Source organism: Giraffa tippelskirchi, chromosome 4 (genome assembly GCF_054371585.1).
Source record: "Giraffa tippelskirchi isolate mGirTip1 chromosome 4, T2T-mGirTip1v1.2.pri, whole genome shotgun sequence".
NCBI classification, from domain to species: domain Eukaryota; kingdom Metazoa; phylum Chordata; class Mammalia; order Artiodactyla; family Giraffidae; genus Giraffa; species Giraffa tippelskirchi.
In genome coordinates this window covers 175639-195935 of record NC_137278.1, presented here as the reverse complement: position 1 = coordinate 195935, position 20297 = coordinate 175639, and the positions used below count along the sequence as shown (strand labels likewise).

General features: G+C 53.1%; 1 protein-coding gene across 3 annotated transcripts in view; it reads left to right on the top strand.

Moving 5' to 3' along the window:
- Positions 1-20297, top strand: part of CACNA1B (calcium voltage-gated channel subunit alpha1 B) — a 216255-nt gene that overhangs the window by 183780 nt on the left and 12178 nt on the right. For all 3 annotated transcript variants that reach the window (XM_081593188.1, XM_081593189.1, XM_081593190.1), the window contains 7 exons: positions 1987-2103; positions 2502-2567; positions 3714-3805; positions 5755-5899; positions 9689-9816; positions 15221-15317; positions 18090-18198. In XM_081593188.1, coding sequence (XP_081449314.1) covers positions 1987-2103; positions 2502-2567; positions 3714-3805; positions 5755-5899; positions 9689-9816; positions 15221-15317; positions 18090-18198 — 754 coding nt within the window. The remainder of the gene's footprint in view (positions 1-1986; positions 2104-2501; positions 2568-3713; positions 3806-5754; positions 5900-9688; positions 9817-15220; positions 15318-18089; positions 18199-20297) is intronic.

Sequence of the window (20297 nt, the reverse complement as noted above, 5' to 3'; positions counted from 1 at the left end):
GTGCTCAGCCATGGGGAGGCCGCCATGTGCTTGCTGCCCCCACCGTCCAGCATGCAGCCCACATGGTGGTGTCTGGCGGCTTGTGCCCTGGGTGCAGCCATGATGCACTCAGGCCATCACACTGCTTGCGGCATCTGTAGCTGCCTCACCATCCTCCTTCATGACTCTCTAGGGCTGTCTGTCTGTTGGCACTCCCACCCTCTCCTAGGTGCCCACTGGAGCCCTGAGGAGGAAGTCTGGGAGGATGGGTGGGGCCTGGGTATCAATGGGAAGTGTTACGTGGCTGAGCTCTGCATCCAGGGACTTGAATGGACAGCACCTTCCTCTGCTCTGGTATCCGTCCCTTCTTTATTACCCAGAAGACTGTATTTCCTCCCAGGATTTTCAGGAAATCATCCTGTCTGTGCCAGTTGCCTGAGCAAATTGCTTTTGTCTTGGTCCCTCCAGATCCACACGTGCAGGTGGTTTCAAGGTGGAGAAGCCTGAGGAGGCAGCCCTCACCCTTGCTGGGCTTCCTTGTCTTGTACAGAGGGCTCCCTGACGCCGTCAACAGTCCCCCTTCCATCCTCCTGAGATCACTGGCTCACCTGAGTCCTCAAGGCCCGGGGGCCTCAGATAGAGAGTGTGGATGTATCTCATCCATCCTGTCTGCCCTGAGGATCTCTTTCCCCAGCACGAGCTAGTGAGGGAGCTGCAGGCAAATGAGAACACCCTCCATGATCACATCCCGAGGTCCACTCTGCCTTCTTGCTGATCTGGACCACAGTCAGCCCTTCTGTGCCTGCCAACTGCCCTGTCCCCCTGTGGCATTGTCTAAAACTCGGCACCACCCCCCAGGGTAGCTTATGTCCCTCACCAGCAGACAGTCCAGAGTCCCGGGTGGGAAGTAAAGAAGCCAGCCCCTGAGATGAGGCAAGCAAGGGGTGGAGTGAGGCCCGTTCCCCGATGGATGCTTCGTCCCAGCCAAGATCAGATGGGCAGCCCTGGAGTGGGACGCTGCTCTGCCCAGGCCCTGCCACCTCTTGCATGCGCTCACCGCCGCTGCTGCCTCATTCAACACCTGCTCTCTTTTCTCTGTGTTTGACCACTGAATCCGGCAACACAATGTGTCTAGCCTGAGCTGCTTGCATATTTTAAAACAGCAACGTGTGAGGAGGCTGCGTGTGGGTGGGCAGAAGAGGGCACCTGGTCTCTAAGCAGGTAGGGCAGGAAGCCCCCGTGCCTGTGAGCACCTTTTCTACTCAGGGACACCGCCCAGAGCCGGGTCCCCTGAAAGGGATGTGCCAGGGATTCAGGTGCCCCCGGGCCAGGGTGGAAGCCTTACTCCCGGGTCATCTGTGGAGTCCAGAGATGATTGGTTTGCTCTGTGCCTGACTTCGGACCCTCTGGATAAGGGCGTGCCGCGGGACATCTTGGGTTCTCTGGGGGCTACAGAGGGGGCTTCTCGGGTGGCAGCAGGGCTGCCACCACCTACACCTCCTGCCAGGACTTGTCTGCAGGTCCCTGCCTGGCCCCAGAGGACATGTCTGCCCCCTGCTGGGCCCTGGGTGGCAGGGCCTTGCTGGCGTGTGGGAGACAAGGGTGTGGCCACCGAGTCTGAGAAGAGGCAGCCCCACCCAGTCCCTGGGTTGCTCAGCCGTGTCCTGCGAGAGGCGATCAGTGTCGGAGGCCTGGCCACGGGCAGCCTCCCGTTCCACCTGGCAGCAGGGAGCTGCTTCACAGGACGTCTCTGTCCCTCCCTGTGGAGGGAGCGTCTCTGATTTGCTGCATGAGAAGTTGTTTGCAATGACAAGCTTTACTTCTGGAAGATTTTCTGGTGGCTGATTGCTGCTTAGACTGTGAAGCAGTGACTTTTTGTTTCAGCCTCTCTCTTCACCTGCTTTTCTTCGGGACACAGTAACTAGGGGAGGTGGGTGGGGAGCAGCCTCCCTGTGCCTGTGGGAGGCTGGTTTCTGAAGGTCAGAGCACAACCTCTTTTCCCTGCAGAACAACTTTATCAACCTCAGCTTCCTCCGCCTCTTCCGCGCTGCCCGACTCATCAAGCTGCTCCGCCAAGGCTACACCATCCGCATCCTGCTCTGGACCTTCGTCCAGTCCTTCAAGGTGAGGCCCGGCGGGGCCAGGCGGGGCCTGACCGCTTCCTCGCTGTGCCAGAGGTGAAGCTTCTGCCCCACCGCCCAAGCACTCTCCTTGGGAGGACCAGGGTGGGTGCCCACCCCTCCCATGGCCTCCGTTGTTCCTGTGATAGTTTTTAAGGACACTTTCAGTTTTACGGAGAGTATCTTGTTTATGCTCACAAAGGGCTGAGGTGGCTTTTATGACTTGGTTTGTAAATGAAGTTGATGGGTACTTGGTGAAGGGACTTGGTGGTCAGTGGGTCTGTAGTCAGCTAAGGCTGATGCGGCCCAGAGACCCAGCCAGCATGTACTCTCCAGATGTGGTGCAGGCAAGGAGGTGGGTGGCTCTCCTGGTGCTGAACTGCCCTCCCTGTGTCTCTGCAGGCCCTGCCCTACGTGTGCCTGCTCATCGCCATGCTGTTCTTCATCTACGCTATCATCGGCATGCAGGTGGGTGTGCGCAGGGCCTTCACAGGACGACAGGGACTGCTTGGCACTTAGCAGTGTTTCTATGAGCCAGGTGCCAGTCTGAGCACTTTGTGAACTTAATTCTTAGAAAGACTGTCCTGTCGCTGAGGCCAAGCATTGCCACCCTTTGTGGGCAGATGCGTGGCCCCGCTCTTGTGTGGAATCCCTCTGGTCTGTGTCAGGGCGCCAGTGGGCACGATTGCTTGGGTGCTGGGCCCACACAGTGTGGAGTGTTTGAGCACACCCGCATGGCCCATGTGGCTTGTGCCGCAGCAGCTGGTCATGCCTTTAGCCCAGGAGCACTTCTGAAGGACGTAGGGATGGGAAGTGGTGTCAAATGTTAATTTGTGGTGGGAGGAGACAGTGTCTTAAAGGTCAGCTGAAAACTGATTTTTAAGCTCTATTTTCAGGGATTGAAATTCTCTTGCTTAAAATGTACTGAGATCTGATGTTATTTAAAACAAATACATGTTTTTCTTGCTTTGGTCTATGGACATACGAAAACATAGCCCAGTGGTCTTTGTTTTTGATGGATATATGATAATTCATAAATTTTCAGCTGGATTCCAGATTTTAAGCTACTTAGAGTGAGGGACTTATTTGCATTTGTAACCCTGAAAGAAAGAAATTAAAATGGATAGAAAGCCCACTGTGGTGTTTGCACAAAAATGTTAAAAAAAACTTTCAAGTGATCTGTCAGAATAGCAGCATAATTACTGTTTGGGGGTCATTGATAAGAGAGTGGCTTTTAAAATGATTCCCTCCTTTTGTCTAGCAGAGCCCACCTAAACTGAGCTCTGGGCCCCCCTTTTTACTGGTTATGCTATTCGATCCTGGTCAGGCTCGGAGCCAGAGCCTGCGCGAACTGGGCTGTGGGACAGTGGCATGTTAGACTTCCCAGAGGTTTTCTCTTCCCTGGGAAGAAATGCACAGATGCTGCTGGAGCCAGACACCCTGACCCTCCAGCCCCAGCAGCAGTAGTGGCAGCTTTGGTCAGGGTCTCTGGGTGAGGGCAGTCCTGGCCCGTGGGGTCCCCACACGCACACCCACAGTTTCGTGCCTGGCCACGGCCCCTAAAGACCCAGCGGTGCTGGTCTGCAGCCCTGTCCGCCTTCTTCCCCATTTCAGGTGTTTGGAAACATCGCTCTGGACGACGACAGCAGCATCAACCGTCACAATAACTTTCGGACGTTTCTTCAGGCCTTGATGCTGCTCTTCAGGTGTGTTCTGGGAGGCAGAGGTGGGTCCAGACTCAGAGGCCCCTCATTCAGTGTGTTGTGTACGGGGAGGTCCAGGCTCAGGGACTCCTTCATTCAAGATGGACCCAACCCTCCACTCCTCGTCATACTGGCCACTGTATGGTGGACCTTTCCAGTTTCTCCTCCCTTTCTGCTTGTTCTTCCTTAATGGCTCCTGGGCCTGAAGGGAGGCCCCCGAGGCAGTCAGCCTGGAGCCCTGGGCCGGGCTGGTTTGCCTACCTTGTCTCTGCTGCCCAGCGAGGTCTTGAAGGACAGGTGTCTAAAGAGCCTTTCTTGGTGTGTCAGCCCCAAGCTTCCCATCAGCTTGCCTCAGTGATTTCATGGATCTCTAGGATCAGGAAGAGCGGGCAGCGGAGAGCTGCTGTCGACAGGGTGTACCCGCCCAGTGACCCAAGGAACCAAACCGGCCAGACATGTGGGTCTGAGGGCAGCTCCATCTGCCTCTGTCGCTCACAGGAGCTGCAGTTCCCATGGCTCCAGGGTGCAGTCAAGGGGAGCACCAGGGCAGGGCCTTGAGGAGCACATACTTGTGTCAGCTCAGAGGCCTCCCTGCTGAAAGAATGTGCTCGTGGGTAGAGCCCAGAGGGTCGAATGTGTCTCCTTCATTCACTGTGATCCTCGAGGAGGGGGGAAAGTGCTCTAATAATTTATGATTAGGGGCCTCATAATAAATTAATGTTTAATTAATAAATCAGCAGACGCCACCTTGGGCCCCTTCCTGAGGTTTCCCTGCTATGTCCACCTTTGGGGCCACCCAGCTCAGCTGACCCTATACAGATGCATTTGGGGGGTGTGGGAGTTCATTTTTTGGAGGGTAAGCTCAGCCCAGGCCTGCTTCACTGAGCTGCCTGGAGAGAGTTTCTGACTTACTCTTTGCATTAGATAAACAGCATCCTTAGGCTGACACTTCCCCGAGTAGTGTCATTTCTCTGGACTTCAGCTCTTACATCCACTTTATTTCTTTGTTTATTAATATCCTGCTTTGTGTCACAAAAGGTATGAAGGCAGCCTTGATTTTCAACCTTTGATCTCAAAGATCTCTGTCCCTTCCTCATCACATGGGCACCCTCATCATTCAGGCCTGGCACAGGCTGAACCAGCCATTGTCAGTGGGGAGTGGACCCAGCTTCTGCCCAGGACTGACCACACAGGGGCACTCTGGCCCACCTGCAAGTCTGATGCACATCTGGCCCCTGTGCTGGCTTCATGCATAGGAACAAAAGGCCACACAGGAGGGCTTCTGCAGTAGCTGCTCGGAGCCGAGGGTTCTTGATGTGTTCAAGGAACAGTAGAGGCTGGGGTGGCTGCAGCAGAGTGAGTGCGGACCGTGGTAGGGGGTGAGGTCAGGGAAAGGGCAGCTGCAGACCCACAGAGCTCTGAGCACTCATGTAGGGGGCCATTGGGGAGGTCTGTGATCTGATCTGCTGGGCTACTGGGCGGGGGAGCATCCAGTTAAGGAGCTGTTGCTGCAGCTCAGAAGTGGTTGTTGCTCCGCCCAGGGAGGTAAGAGCCTGGCTGTTTTTGAAGGCACATCAAGATGTGGTAACAGGAGGCAAGGATGGCTCCCGTGTCTGTGGCCGAGCACTGGGAGGGATGGAGTCACCGTGTCCTGAATCCGGGAGGACTAGGTGTCACACACTGGGGAGGAGATCAGAGGCCACGGAGGGAGCTCACCATGGTGCTGACCTCGGTGCCATGATTTCTTTCCTGTAACCCGTGCTTTCCCACTTAGGATCAGCTTGAAAATCTAATGCCAGAGGTTTCTTGTTAAGAATCAGCATCTGTTACCCAGACCTAACATCTGTGCAGGATCCCTATGGGAGGGAACGCAGTTCTCCTAAATCCCTGGGCTTCCTTCCCGGCCGGTCCAGGGACTTCCCTTCTGGCCTCACGCTCTGCCCTCCTCTCAGGAGTGCCACCGGGGAGGCCTGGCATGAGATCATGCTGTCCTGCCTCAGCAGCCGGGCCTGCGACGAGCTCGCCAATGCCACGGAGTGTGGGAGTGACTTTGCCTACTTCTACTTTGTCTCCTTCATCTTCCTTTGCTCCTTTCTGGTGAGTCCTGGACCCCGTGCATACCCCATTGACACATCTGCCTGTCTCAGACCAACTTGAGTCCCCCTGCTCTCTTGCTGACATCTGATTTTGACCTGTGATGCATGAAAGCTGATTTGATGTTGATGGTCCTTGTTTCCCTGGAGATGAGGACCATGTTAATCCTGAAAGGACCCACTCAGTAATGAGCTCCTGTGGGCCTACCTTTACTTGCGTGGAAGGGGTTGTGCATTTCCGTGGGGCACTGCCCCTCAGTTCTCAGCTAGAAGGACTTGCACGGTGGTGACAGGATACAACCAGCAGCACTGCAGCCAGCCTGCCTGTCCCTGAGGGGGTTCAGGAAACTCATGGGGTCAGGCTGGAGGTGTCAGTGGGCCACGTCGCAGTGAGTGGATTTTATTACAAGTCAGCAGAAGCCTCTGGGAGACTATGCACAGTGATATCATCTGCTTCTGGTCAAGAGAGGCTGTGTGTGGCCAGGAGCTGACCGGAAGTGACGGTTGGAGAAGGGTGGGTGTGAAGGAAGCTGTGTGGATGGGGCCGCACTGTACAGGCAGAGCTTACATGGTTGGTGACTGAACATGGGCGTGAGAGAAAAAGGGGAGAGAAAGCTGTGTTCTGGGGTTTGCTGGGGTGATGCAGTGAATGATTCTGCCCCCGTGGAAAGGGTGGGGAGCTGCAGGTGTAGGGATAGAGAGGGAGGGAGGGAGTAGAGGCATATGGGGGCCTCTGACTGGAGATGTGAATTCATTGTCATTAGTGTCTGGTGTATCAATCAGGCTGGATGATGCCCTCTAGGTCCCTGTGTGGTCCAGAGATCCATGACTTAAGCATCACCTGAACACTTGTTAGAAATTCAGATTCCTGTGTCCCTTCTAAGACTTAACATACTGGAGTCTTTGGGAGAGGGACCCAAGAGTCTGAGTTCTAACAATCTCTCGGCTGCCTCTACTCCCTTCCATACATACACTTTGCTGAACACTTAGCGTCAATCAACTATACTTTAAGAAAAACTTTTTAAAATTAAATACAAAAAACCCAATGACAAGATAGGAGGCCTCATACTTTGTGATTTAAAAATTGACACCAAACTTTCAATAATCAAAACAGTATTATACTGGCATAAATCCAAACATATAAACTGAAGGAATAGAGTTGAGACTAGAAATAAATCCTCACATGCATGGTCAAAAGATTTCTCACACGTTGCTGCTGAAACCACTTAGTTAGGACAGATAAACTTTTCAACAAATGATGCTGGATATCCACATGCAAAGAAAAGTGAAGTTGACTTTACACCATGTGTAAACATTAGCTTGGGACTTCCCTGGTGGTCCAGTGTTTAAGACCCCACAGTTGCACTGTAGCAGGCACAGTTGGGGCAATAAGATCCATATGCTATGGGGCATGGCCGAAAAAGAGAAAAAAGAAAAGAAAAGAAATTACCTCAAAATTGATAAAGACCTAAATACAAGAGGTTAAACTATAAAACTCTTAGAAGAAAACATTGTAGTCTCAGATTCATAACCTCAGATTTGGCAAAGGATTCTTAGATTTGACATCATAATCCTGAGTAACAAAAGGAAAAAATGGACTATTGAAAATTTGAAACTTTTGTGCATCAGAGGACACTATTATACAAAGTGAAAAGGCAACCCAAGGAATGGGAGAAAAGTTTTGCAAATCATATATATGATAAGGGGTTAATATCCAAAATATATAAAGAGTTCCTGCATCTCAACAACAAAGAGAACCATATAAAAATGGACAAAGTACTTAAAGAGACATTTCTCTAAAAAAAAAAAACAAAACTATACAAATGGCCAACAAGTACATAGAAATACTCTCAACATCAGTAATCATTAGGGAAAAGCAAATCAAAACCCACGAGATACCACTTCATACCTATTAGTATTGCTATTTGAAAAAACAAGACAAAATAACAAGTTTTGTGAGGATATGGAGAAATTGACACCCTTGTGTACTGCACATAGAAATGTAAAATGGTATAGCCACCATGGAAAACAGTATGGTGATTCCTTAAAATATTAAATGTAGAATTATAGTATGACTCAACAATTCTACTTCTGGGCACTGCCCAAATGTCCATCAGTAGATGAATGGATAAACAAATTGTGGTTCAGTTCAGTCGCTCAGTCACGTCCAACTCTTTGTGACCCCATGGACTGCAGCATGCCAGGGTTGCCTGTCCATCACCAACTCCCAGAGCTTGCTCAAACTCATGTCCATCGAGTTGGTGATACCATCCAACCATCTCATCCTCTGTCATCCCCTTCTCCTCCTCCCCTCAATCTTTCCCAGCATTGGGGACTTTTCCAGTGAGTCAGTTCTTCACATCAGATGGCCAAAGTATTGGAGTTTCAGCTTCAGCATCAGTCCTTCTAATGAATATTCAGGGTTGATCTCCTTTACGATTGACTGGTTTGATCTCCTTGTAGTCCAAAGGACTCTCAAGAGTCTTCTCCAACACCACAGTTCAAAAGCATCGATTCTTCAGCGCTCAGCTTTCTTTATGGTCCAACTCTCACATCTAGGCATGACTACTAGAAAAACCGTAGCTTTGACTAGATGGACCTTTGTTGGCAAAGTAATGTCTCTGCTTTTTTAATATGCTGTCTAGGCTGGTCATAGCTTTTTTTCTAAGGAACAAGTGTCTTTTAGTTTCATGGCTGAAGTCACCATCTGCAGTGATTTTGGAGCCCCCCCCAAATAAAGTCTGTCACTGTTTCCATTGTTTCCCCATCTATTTGCCATGAAGTGATGGGACCAGATGCCATGATCTTCAGTTTTTGAATGCTGAGTTTTAAGCCAGCTTTTTCAGTCTCCTCTTTCACTTTCATCAAGAGGCTCTTTAGTTCTTCTTCACTTTATGCCATAAGGGTGGTGGGTGGTGTCATCTACCACATATGTCATAAACAAGTTGTGGTACAGACCTACAAAGGAATATTATTAAGCCATAAACAAGAATGAAGTTCTGAAAAATGCTGCAGTATGGATGAACTTCAAAAACATCACACTAAGTGAAAGAACCCTGACACAAAGGTCATATGTTGTATGGATCCTTTTGTTTGAAATACCCAAAACAGATAACTTTCTAGATACAGAAAGGAAAGTGGTGGTTTCCAGGGAATGGGAGGACAGAGGTGTAAGGAATGATTACTTAGTACCATGTATTCTTCAGGAGTATGAAAAAAATGTGAAACTAGGGAAGTGGTGGTTCACAGTATTGCGCATGCACTGGATGCCGCGGAACTGTAGACTGACTTGTATCTTAAGTGCGTTTCAACTCAGTTTAAAAAAACAAAACAAAATGCCTGAGTTTTAGGTCTCTAGAGATCAAGTAATTAAGTCCAAAGTCTCCACTTTTCTTGAAGGCTTAGGTGAGAAAGGGAAAGCTGGGGACCTCACAATGGGGAAGATTAACCCAGATGGCGGGACAAACGGTGGGCAGAAGTTGACGGGCTTGAGTGAGGATGGCGCAGGAGACGTAGAGACTGAAGCCTTCAGAGGACCAGGTCCTGGGCTCAGGTTGGCCTGTGGGACCTGGAACCAGGGAAGGATGCTGCTGTTGGTGGTGGCAATGTGCAGGGGGCCTGGGAAGCCCTCTGAGAGGTCATGGTTGGGGGGCAGCTGGGGCAGGCTCTGCCTGAGTCAGTGACCTCTGCTGCCCTAACTGCTTCACACAGGGACTTCTGCTGCAGGGAAGGGGGAGGGGAGTGGGCAGGCTGAGGTTTCTGGACCTCACCTCTTTTCCTTCCTGTTCTGCAGATGTTGAACCTCTTTGTGGCTGTGATCATGGACAATTTTGAGTACCTTACGCGGGACTCTTCCATCCTAGGGCCTCACCACCTGGACGAATTCATCCGGGTCTGGGCTGAGTACGACCCAGCTGCGTGGTGAGTAAGCCCCTGTACTGCGTGGTCCTCAGGGTTGGTACACACCACCCGCGGGTCTCAGCACAGGGCCGAGTGGCTACAGGCATGTTTTGAGTGAGCGACCCTCTTTGGGTTTTGGTTGGGGGTCGGGGTTCCATCCCTATCCACGTGGGGTGCTGCTGAGCTTCCTCCTGGGAGGTACACTCATGAAGCCCCTGTGTACAGCTCCCTGGGCTGAGAAACCCTCTTCTCAGGCCTGCAGTCCAGCCCTTAGGAAGTTGCCTGGGGGTCATGGAAGATCTTCAGGGGGTTGTGACATTCAGGTTCCTATTGGGCAGGAGCTCACTGTCTTCTCACAAGGCATGTCACATCTGGGTTGTGAGAGGTCACAGGGCGTCATTCTCTCATCAGGCTCTGAGGCCTCTGTGGCCAGAAACAACGTGAGGCCTTAGTTCTTTTCCTCCATGGGCTCAGGGCCCGTCTGCCTGCTACCTCCTGGAGGACAAGAGCCAGTGCCCCTCTGTGTCACCAGCCCAGGCTGTGACTAGAGGGTTTTCAGTAAACTTTTATTGAAATCAGATGAACTGCCAGAAAAGGTCTAGTGTGTTTGAGGCCCTTTGGTCACGGTGCAAAACTGTTAATGCGTTGCTGTTTCATAAGTGAGGGCCAAATGCTTCCAGACAAAGCAAGGGTCTCCTGAAGAGTGTGGCTGGGTCAGAAGACAGTGAAGACTGTGTGTTTCTTGGGGGAGTCCTGCACACCTGTGACATTTTGTCCTTGGGCCCAGCACAGCAGTTTGGGTCCGCCATCTGCCCATTTGTCTGTCCGTTTGTTGAGTTCAGTCCCTTGCCCGTTTGTCTGTCCTTTGTCACGTACTCGTTCCCTTGCCCATTCATTCAGGCACCCTCCAGAGCTGTGACTTGAGGAGTCACTGAGGACGTGCCCTCTACAGCAAAACACGGGATGTGGAGGGAGGCCCGAGAGACACGGCTGCTGGGTGAGACCCAGGCCTGCTCAGTGCCTTGCTCACAGTGAGCCCAGGATTGAATATGTACCGGGGAGGGGGGCTCCAGGGAGACAAGAAGAGCGTGGAACTGGGGTGCTTCCCCCTTCTTTCTCGCAGGCGCCCCAGCCTGCCTGCGTCCCTGTTTCATGACTCTGCGTTCGGTCACCCCTTGTGTGGTAGAGGCCTGGAGGAGGTGGTCAGTGTCCTCGTGGGAGGACCCTGGGACTATGAATCCAAGCTCAACAAGGGGAGCACTGAGGAGCTTTCTGATCCCCCAGACCCCCAAAGGGCTGGGAGCTTGGCTGGGCTTCTGTAGCTGCTTCTGAGCCAGTCTTCTTCGATTTCCCACCCCGTCACAGTGAGGATACAGAAGGTGCTGTGTGAGGCCCTTTCCAGCCTGGGCAGCACCAGGGCCCTGGGGCTCTTCTAGGCCTAGAGCATCTCTGAGTGTTTTTCACTGCAATGAAGAATTTACAGTTTTCACACAGTGCAGAACACGCCTGCCTGTTGTTTATGTTTCATGTTGTATGTGACTTTTCATGGTCTTAGAGAGTCCTGTCGTTTTTGGCACATTTGCCCATAGCACGTGCCGGAGTTCACAGGCTTAAACGCGCTCCTGGACTGTCCGGTCAGGAAGGCCCAGTCAGAGTGAATGAGAGACTGATCGCACCTGAGACCTGGTCCTCGTCAAGCCAAGGGCAGGAGAGAGTCCAGTCGAGGCAGGACTGAGGCTCATTCCAGGAGGATCCTCCTGACTGTGGTCTAAAGAGATGCTGCTGTTTCTGGGCATATTTTTTCCTAGAGGAGATTTGTATTGTAGAAAGCAGAGAGATTGTGTAGAATGTGACTTGGACTAACAGGCAAAGGAAGGTCAGTGCAGGTCTGCCAGAGGGAAGTGACATCCGTCAGATCTTTGTAGACTGTAGACCCAGCACCTCCCCCAACAGCCCAAAACTGATTCAGGACGTGCAAGAAGAGGCCCTGGGCCAGGCTGCAGCTTTGTGATTGTGCACAGAGGTGCTGACTGTTTCCCAAGCCCAGAGTTCTAGACCTGGGGCCTCGGGAAGACATGGGCATTCAGGAATATGGTGAAGAGCTTATGGAAGAGTAGGGAGCAACACGTGAGCCTCACCACAGAGCACAACACCATGCAAGGTAACACACGATCTGCGGTCCGGAAGAAGCACAGACGTGACCTGCAGGTGACACTCAGACCTGCTGCTCCGGTGGGTGGAGATGGCTGAGCAGACCAGGCTTGGAGCCCTCATCTGGGCAGGCCGGGGAATGCTTTGAGCCTTCCGTTAGCCTCTGTGACCGATGCAGGGCCCCAACCATCTTTTTTTCCCAGGGACCATCTACCGTCTCCTTATTCTTGGGGAGCCTGAAACAAAAACGAGCTTTGTGAAAATTTCTCAAGCTTTTGTGTGTATGTGTGTATACTATGTGTGTGTGCACAAGAGTGTGCATGTGTGTTCTCTGTGCACAGATCTGTGTACACCAGTGTGTGTGTGTTTATGTGCAGGCAGGCACATACGTGTGTGTGTATGTGCTTTTGCGTGCATGGGAGTGCAGCACATCTTTGCGTGTGTGTGTGTGTGTGCATGTGTGTGTGAATGCAGGTGTGCATGGGCATGTAGTTGTGTGCGTGTGTGCACACGCACGCTGTGGGAAGGTGAAGGGAGCATGGAGTTGTTGCCTTCTGGTGCCGCCTCCCCCACCCTGCCTTGTGTTGCTGCCTCCACACTTCGTGGTGAAGTGCAGAGACTCTGATGGAGAGTCAGGACCAGCCCCTGAGTGATGAGTCTGCTCATCCTCACACTCGTCCATCTGTCCAGTAAGCATCCTGAGCCTGGGCCGTGCGCTGGGGCCTGCACCCTCAGCTCTGCTCCGCCCAGCCGGCCGTGGGCAGAGGAGCTGCAGTGTGAGGCCAGGGCCTGTCTGAGCGGGGAGAGGCTGGTGAGTCAGAGGAGGTGGCAGCTGAGCTGAACTAAGGGGGTGGGATGGGTGGAGCTGCGGGGGAGGGCAGGGGCAGAGGGAAGGGGGAGCTGACTGCCTGTCTGGAGGGGAGGACGCACCGTACAGGTGCTGGGGGGATGGCTGTGATGGGCTGAGAAAGGCCTTGACGTTGGGGTCAAACACTTGCCTTTGGCTTTGTTTCATGGACAGCAGGAACAGTTTTGAATCAGAGTGACAGTATCAGGCCTGCACTTTTCCTCTGGTGGCATCTGAGGGTCTTGACAGCAGAAGAGAGGAGAGGAATGGGGTCATTGGAGGGACTAGGGCTTTGCCAGGCTTCCAGCCTCTTTGTGGGCATCCTTTGGGTCCATGAGGTTAGCAAGCACTTGGGTGAGGCCAGAGTGGGGCTTCCCCTTTATTTCCTCTTTTCCAGAAGTAAATGCAACACAGTTTGGAGCTAGTTGGACTGAGGGGGCCATGGTGCAGGAAAGGGAAGCAACGGCATTGGCTGGGGTGCCCACCCTGGGACAAGGGGGTCCTTAGCTGGACCAAGGAGGCCCTGAGACCTCAGGCACCGAAGGAGTAAGGGAAGGGGATGTCAGAGAGCCGATGAAGGAGACCCAAGTGTAGACGGACCAGTGGCCCTGCTGTGTGTGAAGTGGACACTCTGGCCCGACACTGTCTGCACGGAGTGTCTCCTGCCTGCTGGGGGCTCTGGAAACTGTTGGGGTGCCATGTCTCCTGGGTACTCCATCTGTCCACCCCTGGGCCCCCAGCTGGGCACTGCCTGTCCAGCCTCCCCTGGATCCACCTCCAGGCAGCGCAAGGCTGGGTGGGTGGGATGGGCTCCTCATGCCTCCGTTGCCATAACCTGTGCCATTTCCTTTCCAGTTGCCGGATTCGTTATAAGGATATGCACAGTTGGTTGCATTGTATTGCGCCAGCCGTTGGCTTAGGGAAGAACTGCCCTCTTAGGTTAATCTGCAAGGTTTGCTATTTCAGAGCCTCCATCCGACACACTCTTCCCCGCCCGAAACACAAACACAGCACACACTCCCTGCCTAGTGTGGGAGTGACGACCCCTCTTGCTCCTCCTGCCCTGTCCTGCCCGCACCCCAAGCCTCTGGACACTTTGGTTTCTCATCTAACTCCTGAGCCCTCCAGCTGGCTGGGGGTGGCAGCCCTGTGAAACGGTGCACACAGGGCTTTCTGCTGGGCCATGAGGATGAGGACCAGCTGCTGGTGGGAGTCGGAGGCCAGGTCCCCCCCATGCCAGGGAAGCAGCCGTCTCACCCAGATTTGCCTCTGGACTCTTGAGGGCAGACCGATGGTCCCACAGGCCAGAGGCCAGGGGCCCCAGAGGAGGGGGTATGGGCACAAGTAGACCAGGAGCAGTGGCCCCAACAACCCAGGGTTTCAGATTCCTGCAGAGGAGAGGGGAGATGCACTGGGAACCCAAAGACAGGTCCTCCTGCTTCACCTCTGGACTGATCCGCTCAGCTGAGCCCAGGAGTCTTGGGAGGAGGACCAGACCCAGGACCATCTGGGGTGGATCCACCTGCCTGGAGAAGGCTGTCACTCTTCTCTCTAGGGCGGTGTGAACCTGACCATATCTCTGGGAACCCAAGCAGGTCCCACAAGCAGCTGCTCCAGGGGTGGAGGTGGCCAGTCTGCCTAAGGAGGTCACAGCCATCAACCCTAAACACCTACCTGAATCTGGAGCCTTATCCCTTACGTTGGTCCCAGCCCTTCTGGTGTGCTGTCAGGAGGCTGCAAGAGTGGCACCAAGCCACATCCCACCGCAGCGACCCCAACACCACAGTTTCCTGCCCAGCCCTGACCCAGCAGCAACCCTCCTCTGGGCAGGCCTTGGGTGTCTCTGGGCTTGTAGCAGGGCTTGCCCCCACAGACTTTGTCTCTAGAGCCTCAGGGCCCCCTGCAGAACAGTGTGGCTCCCACACTAGTTTTCTGGCCTGCTTTAGGCTTTTCTCCAATTTTTAAGCCTCTTGGCTCACTTGGAAGCAAATTAGGCATGAAGGAAAGCTGATGTTTCTGCCGTGGTTCTCCAGCCAGCTTCTTTGGTCATTGGACAGCTGTCTCCCAGCTGGCATGGTGAAACAGCTCTTTTCCAATTTGGCATTATCCATGGCTTCTGAAAGTATAAAATCAGAGTTGACAACCCAAAGCCACCCTGATGCAGCCTCTGTCATCTCTCCATGTTCATTAGCTCAGATGTACCCTGCTCACTCCCTGCGTGGGGCCAGAGTGTGGAGGTGAGGCTGGGGGGCTAGGAGGGGACTGAGCCCCCGACAGAAAGCCCTCATTTTGCTTGTTTTGACTTCTGGCATTTAATCCGACGCTGGTTAACTGGCTCTGTTTTCTTGTCTGCTTCCTCCCCCACCCTCCTGCTGTACCCCTCCTGTGGACCCCACTCTGCCTCTGTCCTATGGGCCGGGTCTCCAGTGGGCGCATCAGTTACAATGACATGTTTGAGATGCTGAAACACATGTCCCCGCCCCTGGGGCTGGGGAAGAAATGCCCTGCTCGCGTTGCGTACAAGGTAGACCCCACCCCTGCACCCCACAGGCTGTCTGTGCTGGGCTCCCATCTCTTCCGGGGCTTATCTGTCTGTCTGTCTGCTGCTCTACCGTCCCTCTATTTCTTTCTTTTCTCTGTCCCAACCTTCTCTGCTTCCTTCCCAAACAGACGGAAACAGACACTGTGAAGTGTCTCTACACTGGCCCCTTGTCCCATAGGGCTGCCCCCTCTGAGAGCCCCCCAAGAGACTCCGGAAGATGGAGCCAGAGCCCAACATCTGCCTTTTCTCCTTCCCTTCTCTTCCCCAGAAAGGAGGGGACAAACTAGCTTTTTTGACAGAGACTGTTTTTGTTCTGAGCTCAGGACCACATTCGGCTCCTCGGTCCCCCAAGCCTCTGATGCGGGCAGAGTTATCCAGCCCTGCAAGGCCTCTGCAGGGTGCATCTGTGGAACCCACACCCATCTCTGCATGCGCTGAACTTCCCGGGCTGGGGCGGGAGTATTATCTAGAGCTTCATGAGTCCATGGAGCCTCAAGAAGGAAGGGTGCTGGAGAGAGGCATCCTGCCCTCATTCCTGGGCCTCCAGAGGGTCCTGTGGGGTGAGAACAACCTCTGGGGCCTGAGTGGTCCCATGTCCCTCCCCCTCTGTTGCCGAGGGCCCAGTGGGCTGAGCTGCAAAGAGGGGGTAAACTGAGGACACTACCAGGCCTCTTCCCGGGTACTGAGCAGGCCACATGGCCCCATTCCCAAGCCTGCTCCTAACTGCCCCTGCATCCCCAGTCACGCCGCTTGGTGAGTAAGCGCTTTCCATCCCTCTAGCACTCCCAGCCCGAGAACCCTCCAGCAGCCCCGGTGGTCACATGACTCAGCCAGCGTGAATCTGGAGCCTAGCTGCCATCTCCTTGTTTCTGAGCAGGCTTCCCACAGAGCTTTCATCTCTCTGGTTCTGTCCACATTGTCTGTTTCTGTGCTCTGATTTCGGGCTTGCATCTGTCCCCTGGCTCAGCACAGCCTCTGGGAGCTAAGCGGCTCCTTTGGGCCATACGTGATGCCTCTGGTGTACTCCTTGGTCCTCCCCTGCCCGGCACGCATGTCGAGCTTGCCTTGAGGCCCTGCATGCAAGGCTGTAACACTGTCCTCAAGAAGGAGAGCTCTGTCCACACTGACACCCGGGACCAGGGTAGCCAGGGAAGGCCGTGATGGGATAGCCTTTGGAGTCCCTTCCTAGGTGCTCTGGCCAACTCCAAGGTTCTGGGTGTGAAGAGACCAGGGGAGGCCTTGAGTTTAGTGAGAGTAGATGGTCTTGGTGAGTTAGGGAGGGCCCAGGAGATGCACAGAGTGCCAAGGCCAGAGGGTCTAGGCCCAGGCAGAGATGCCTGTCTGTCTACCCTGGTCTTGCCCCTCTTCTGCTCCCAGACTCCTGGCCCTTTGGGGCCTGGGCAGGCAGATGGGGGGCTCTGGTAAAGGTGCCCTGGACGGAGCTCTCCTCTCTGGGAAAACACCTGCTTGTTCCTCCTTCATGCTGGCCCTGCCTCCCTGGCTCCCCTCGAGAGGAATCCCTCTGCCTCTCCCACTGCTGTTGGTGCTGGTCTGCAGGAACACTGTGCTCTGGGAGCCGTGTGTGTGTCACACAGGTGATGAGTGAGGTCCTAGGACCATGATTGGAGGTGCCAAGTGGGGCTTTGCCAGCATTAGGGGACAGAGTGTGGGTATTGTCTCCAGCCACCTGCCCTCCATCAGGCTGAAGACTGGGATTTGGTTCCAGAATGCTGGGAGTAGAGTGGCTCTACCCAGAGAAGGGACAGAGAGGCTGCCTTGTCACAGGGTTCAGGCTTGGCAGAGGACAGCATACCCCAGGGAGGGGCCCTGTACCCCTACCTCTAGCTCGCATCCTGATAAGGAATAAAGAGGCTGCTGGGAGAGGACAGGGGGTCACAGTGCCCCCAAGGGCTCCACTTGGCCAGCAAGGTGGCCACCCCATGATCAGGACATTCCAGACACATCTGAGACCATTTTCCTTCTGGAGATCACCTAAGTTCTTAAAGCCTCAGGCTCTGGGCAGCTGCTGGTTGTTACCAGGGGATTTTGGTACAGACACACTCCTATTTCCAGCTGTTCTGTCCTAGAAAATGGAAGTGAGGGAAGGGGGCTGTTCACCTAATGGTGAAACAGGGAAAAAGCTTGCACGGCCCCCAGTCTGGTGGAGCGCTTGTGTCCTTGTGGGATGACTCTGGGCCCCTGTGCAGCTGGCTGAGCCCGAGGCCCTTGCAGTCACATCTGTTGGGTCCTTCCCCTGTAAGGAGCTGGTCTCTAAGACTTTCCTTGTTGCCTTGGGCTGGTGCCATTGAGCATCCTTCCCTAGCCCCTAGCTAGGTGGTGAGACACAGAGGCCGTCCCGGGGCTTGTGTCTCCTCACTGGGAACTGACCTCCGAGCTTGCAGTTCTGGCTGCCCCACCGCTCGCCTGATGCTCCTGTCTGTGGGCTGTCCCAGGGGTCCTGCAGCCCAGGCCCCTCTTCGCCTAGGCCACACCCTTGTTCTCTCACGGGCAGTGGGCTGGGGTCCCTCTGGCTGAGACAAGCCTGTTCTTTCAGAGGAATCCAGGCTTCTGGCCTGGCCCCATTGGACAGTATTTACCTGGACTGCTGTCTTGCTGTAGCCAAGGGAATCCTCAGCTCAGATGAGGGTAGGGGTCCAGGGATAGTGTGAATGCTGGCAAAACTCCCATCCACCCAACGTCTCCTGGTCCTGGGAACCCTGGGAAGCCTGGCCTGATTTGCCCCCTTATCCCCAGCGCCTGGTTCGAATGAACATGCCCATCTCCAATGACGACATGACCGTCCACTTCACATCCACGCTGATGGCCCTCATCCGGACTGCACTGGAGATCAAGCTGGCTCCAGGTGAGACAGGCAGCCTGGAGGGGAGAGCACAAAGCGGGGCCATGTGACCGCGCCCCCCCACCCCCGGGAGCCACCCCAGGCAGCTCTGCGGGGCCGGGACAGGGGCCTGTCTGGACAGCTCCTTGTCACACGCTGACCTCGTCTCCTGAAACCATCCTGCACGTTAGCGCAGCAGTGACTCCATTTCACGTAAGGAAGCTGAGGTGGAGTGAAATTGAATGACCCCAGATTACCCCTAGTCGTGCAGTGCTGGAGCCTGCATCACATGAGCCAGTGCCCCCTACAAGGTGAAGAGTGCCCGTTCCCCATCATGAGCCTAGTCCCCACCTCAGGACCTCTCCTGGGTTCCCGACAGGACCGCGAAGCCCCCACCGGATCAGGGAGGAGATGGACCTCCCGCTTGTCCTCCTCTCCTGCCCGCCTCATGTGGTGACTGCTTCCCCTTTGCAGAGAAAATGAAGGGCCCTCTCCCTATGTCGCTTTCTCCCTGCATCCATGCCCTTGAGCTTGGCCCTCTCTTGTGTAAACAGATGAGCTGAGGCCAGTCTCCCCTCTTTGCACATTCTGTACTACTTTCATCATCTACCCTAGGATGTCATGCCCCAAATTCTATCTTCTATTTCTTGCCCTATCAACTTTCTCTTCTGGGTTATTTCTATCAATGTGTAAATGTGCTGTTATTTTTCCTATTTTTTCAAAGTTCTTCTCTTTCCCCACCCCCCATCAACTTCTCTGTTTTTCTTCTTTCCTTCCTAGCAACAGGAGAAATGGGTCTGCATTGTCCCTGATTTCTCCTTTCCTAGTCTGCAGTCCAGCTCTCACAACACAAAGCTTTGCTGGCACCGCTCTTGTCAAGTTCTGCAGGGACCTCCCCTTGCCCTGTGGGCCTGTCCACAGCCTGTCCGTAGTTGTCCCTCCCTTTGGTGTAAAACCCCTTGTGCCTTTTTTATCTGTTTTTTTTCCCCAGCCTCTGAAGGTCCTTGTGTGCTTCAGACACACATTCTCACCTTTTCCCATGGCTTTACATGGTGTGAATTCCAGTTCTGTATTTCTAGTCCAGGCCTGCTCCGAAACCCCAGGCCTATATATATATATATATATGTATAGATATAGCACACATCATTTGCCAACTCTGCTTGGAGGCCCAATAAGCATCTAGAATCCACGTGCTGACCCTTGAGCTCCAGATACTCCCCAGATTCCTCCCTGTCTCCATCAGTGGAAACACTCTTAGAGTTACTCAGGCCAACATTTTGGGCATCATTTTAATCTCCTACTTTTTTCTTATCCTATTTCTGATCCATATTTCTGAACCCTTGCAACATCTTCTGACTCCACCTTCAAAATACACCCAGAATATGATCAATGTCTACTCTCTCTTCCTGCCACCTCTTGGTCTACGTCACTCTCTGTCAGGTCCTGACTGGATTGTTGCAGTAGCCTTCTCACTAGTCTGCTTCTGCCCTTGCCTCTTTCAGTCTCCCTTCAACACAGCAGCCAGAATGGTCATGCTAAAAATCAAACCAGTAACATTAACAAACCTCTAGCTAGCCTGATCACAAAAAATAGAAGATAAAAGTAATCAATATAAGGAACGAAAGAGGGAGTATCGCTATATATCCTGCTAACATTAAATGGATAACAAGGAAATTTTATGAACAACCCTATGTGGGTAACTTCAGTAACTTACATGAAATGGAAAAATGCCTTGACACAAACTATGAGGCTCTTTCAAAAATAGATAACCTGAAAAAAGGAAATAGATAAGCTGAGTAATACTGTATGTATTAAATGAGTTAAATTCATAGTTAAAAATCTTCTAAGAAAGAAAATCATGGGTCCAGTTGGCTCCATTGATGAAGTCAACCAAGCATGTAAGGAGGAAATAATTGTATACAAAGTCCTCTAGACAATAGAAAAAGAGAAGATAGTTCCCAATTTATTTTATGAGGCCAGCATTACTCTGATACCAAAACTGGACAAAGACATTACAAGCAAAAATGATAGACCAACATTCCTCATGAAGACAATAAAATTTTCAGTGAGTGTTTGCAAACTGAATATGATGACTAAAGTAGGATTTATCCCAGGAATGAAAA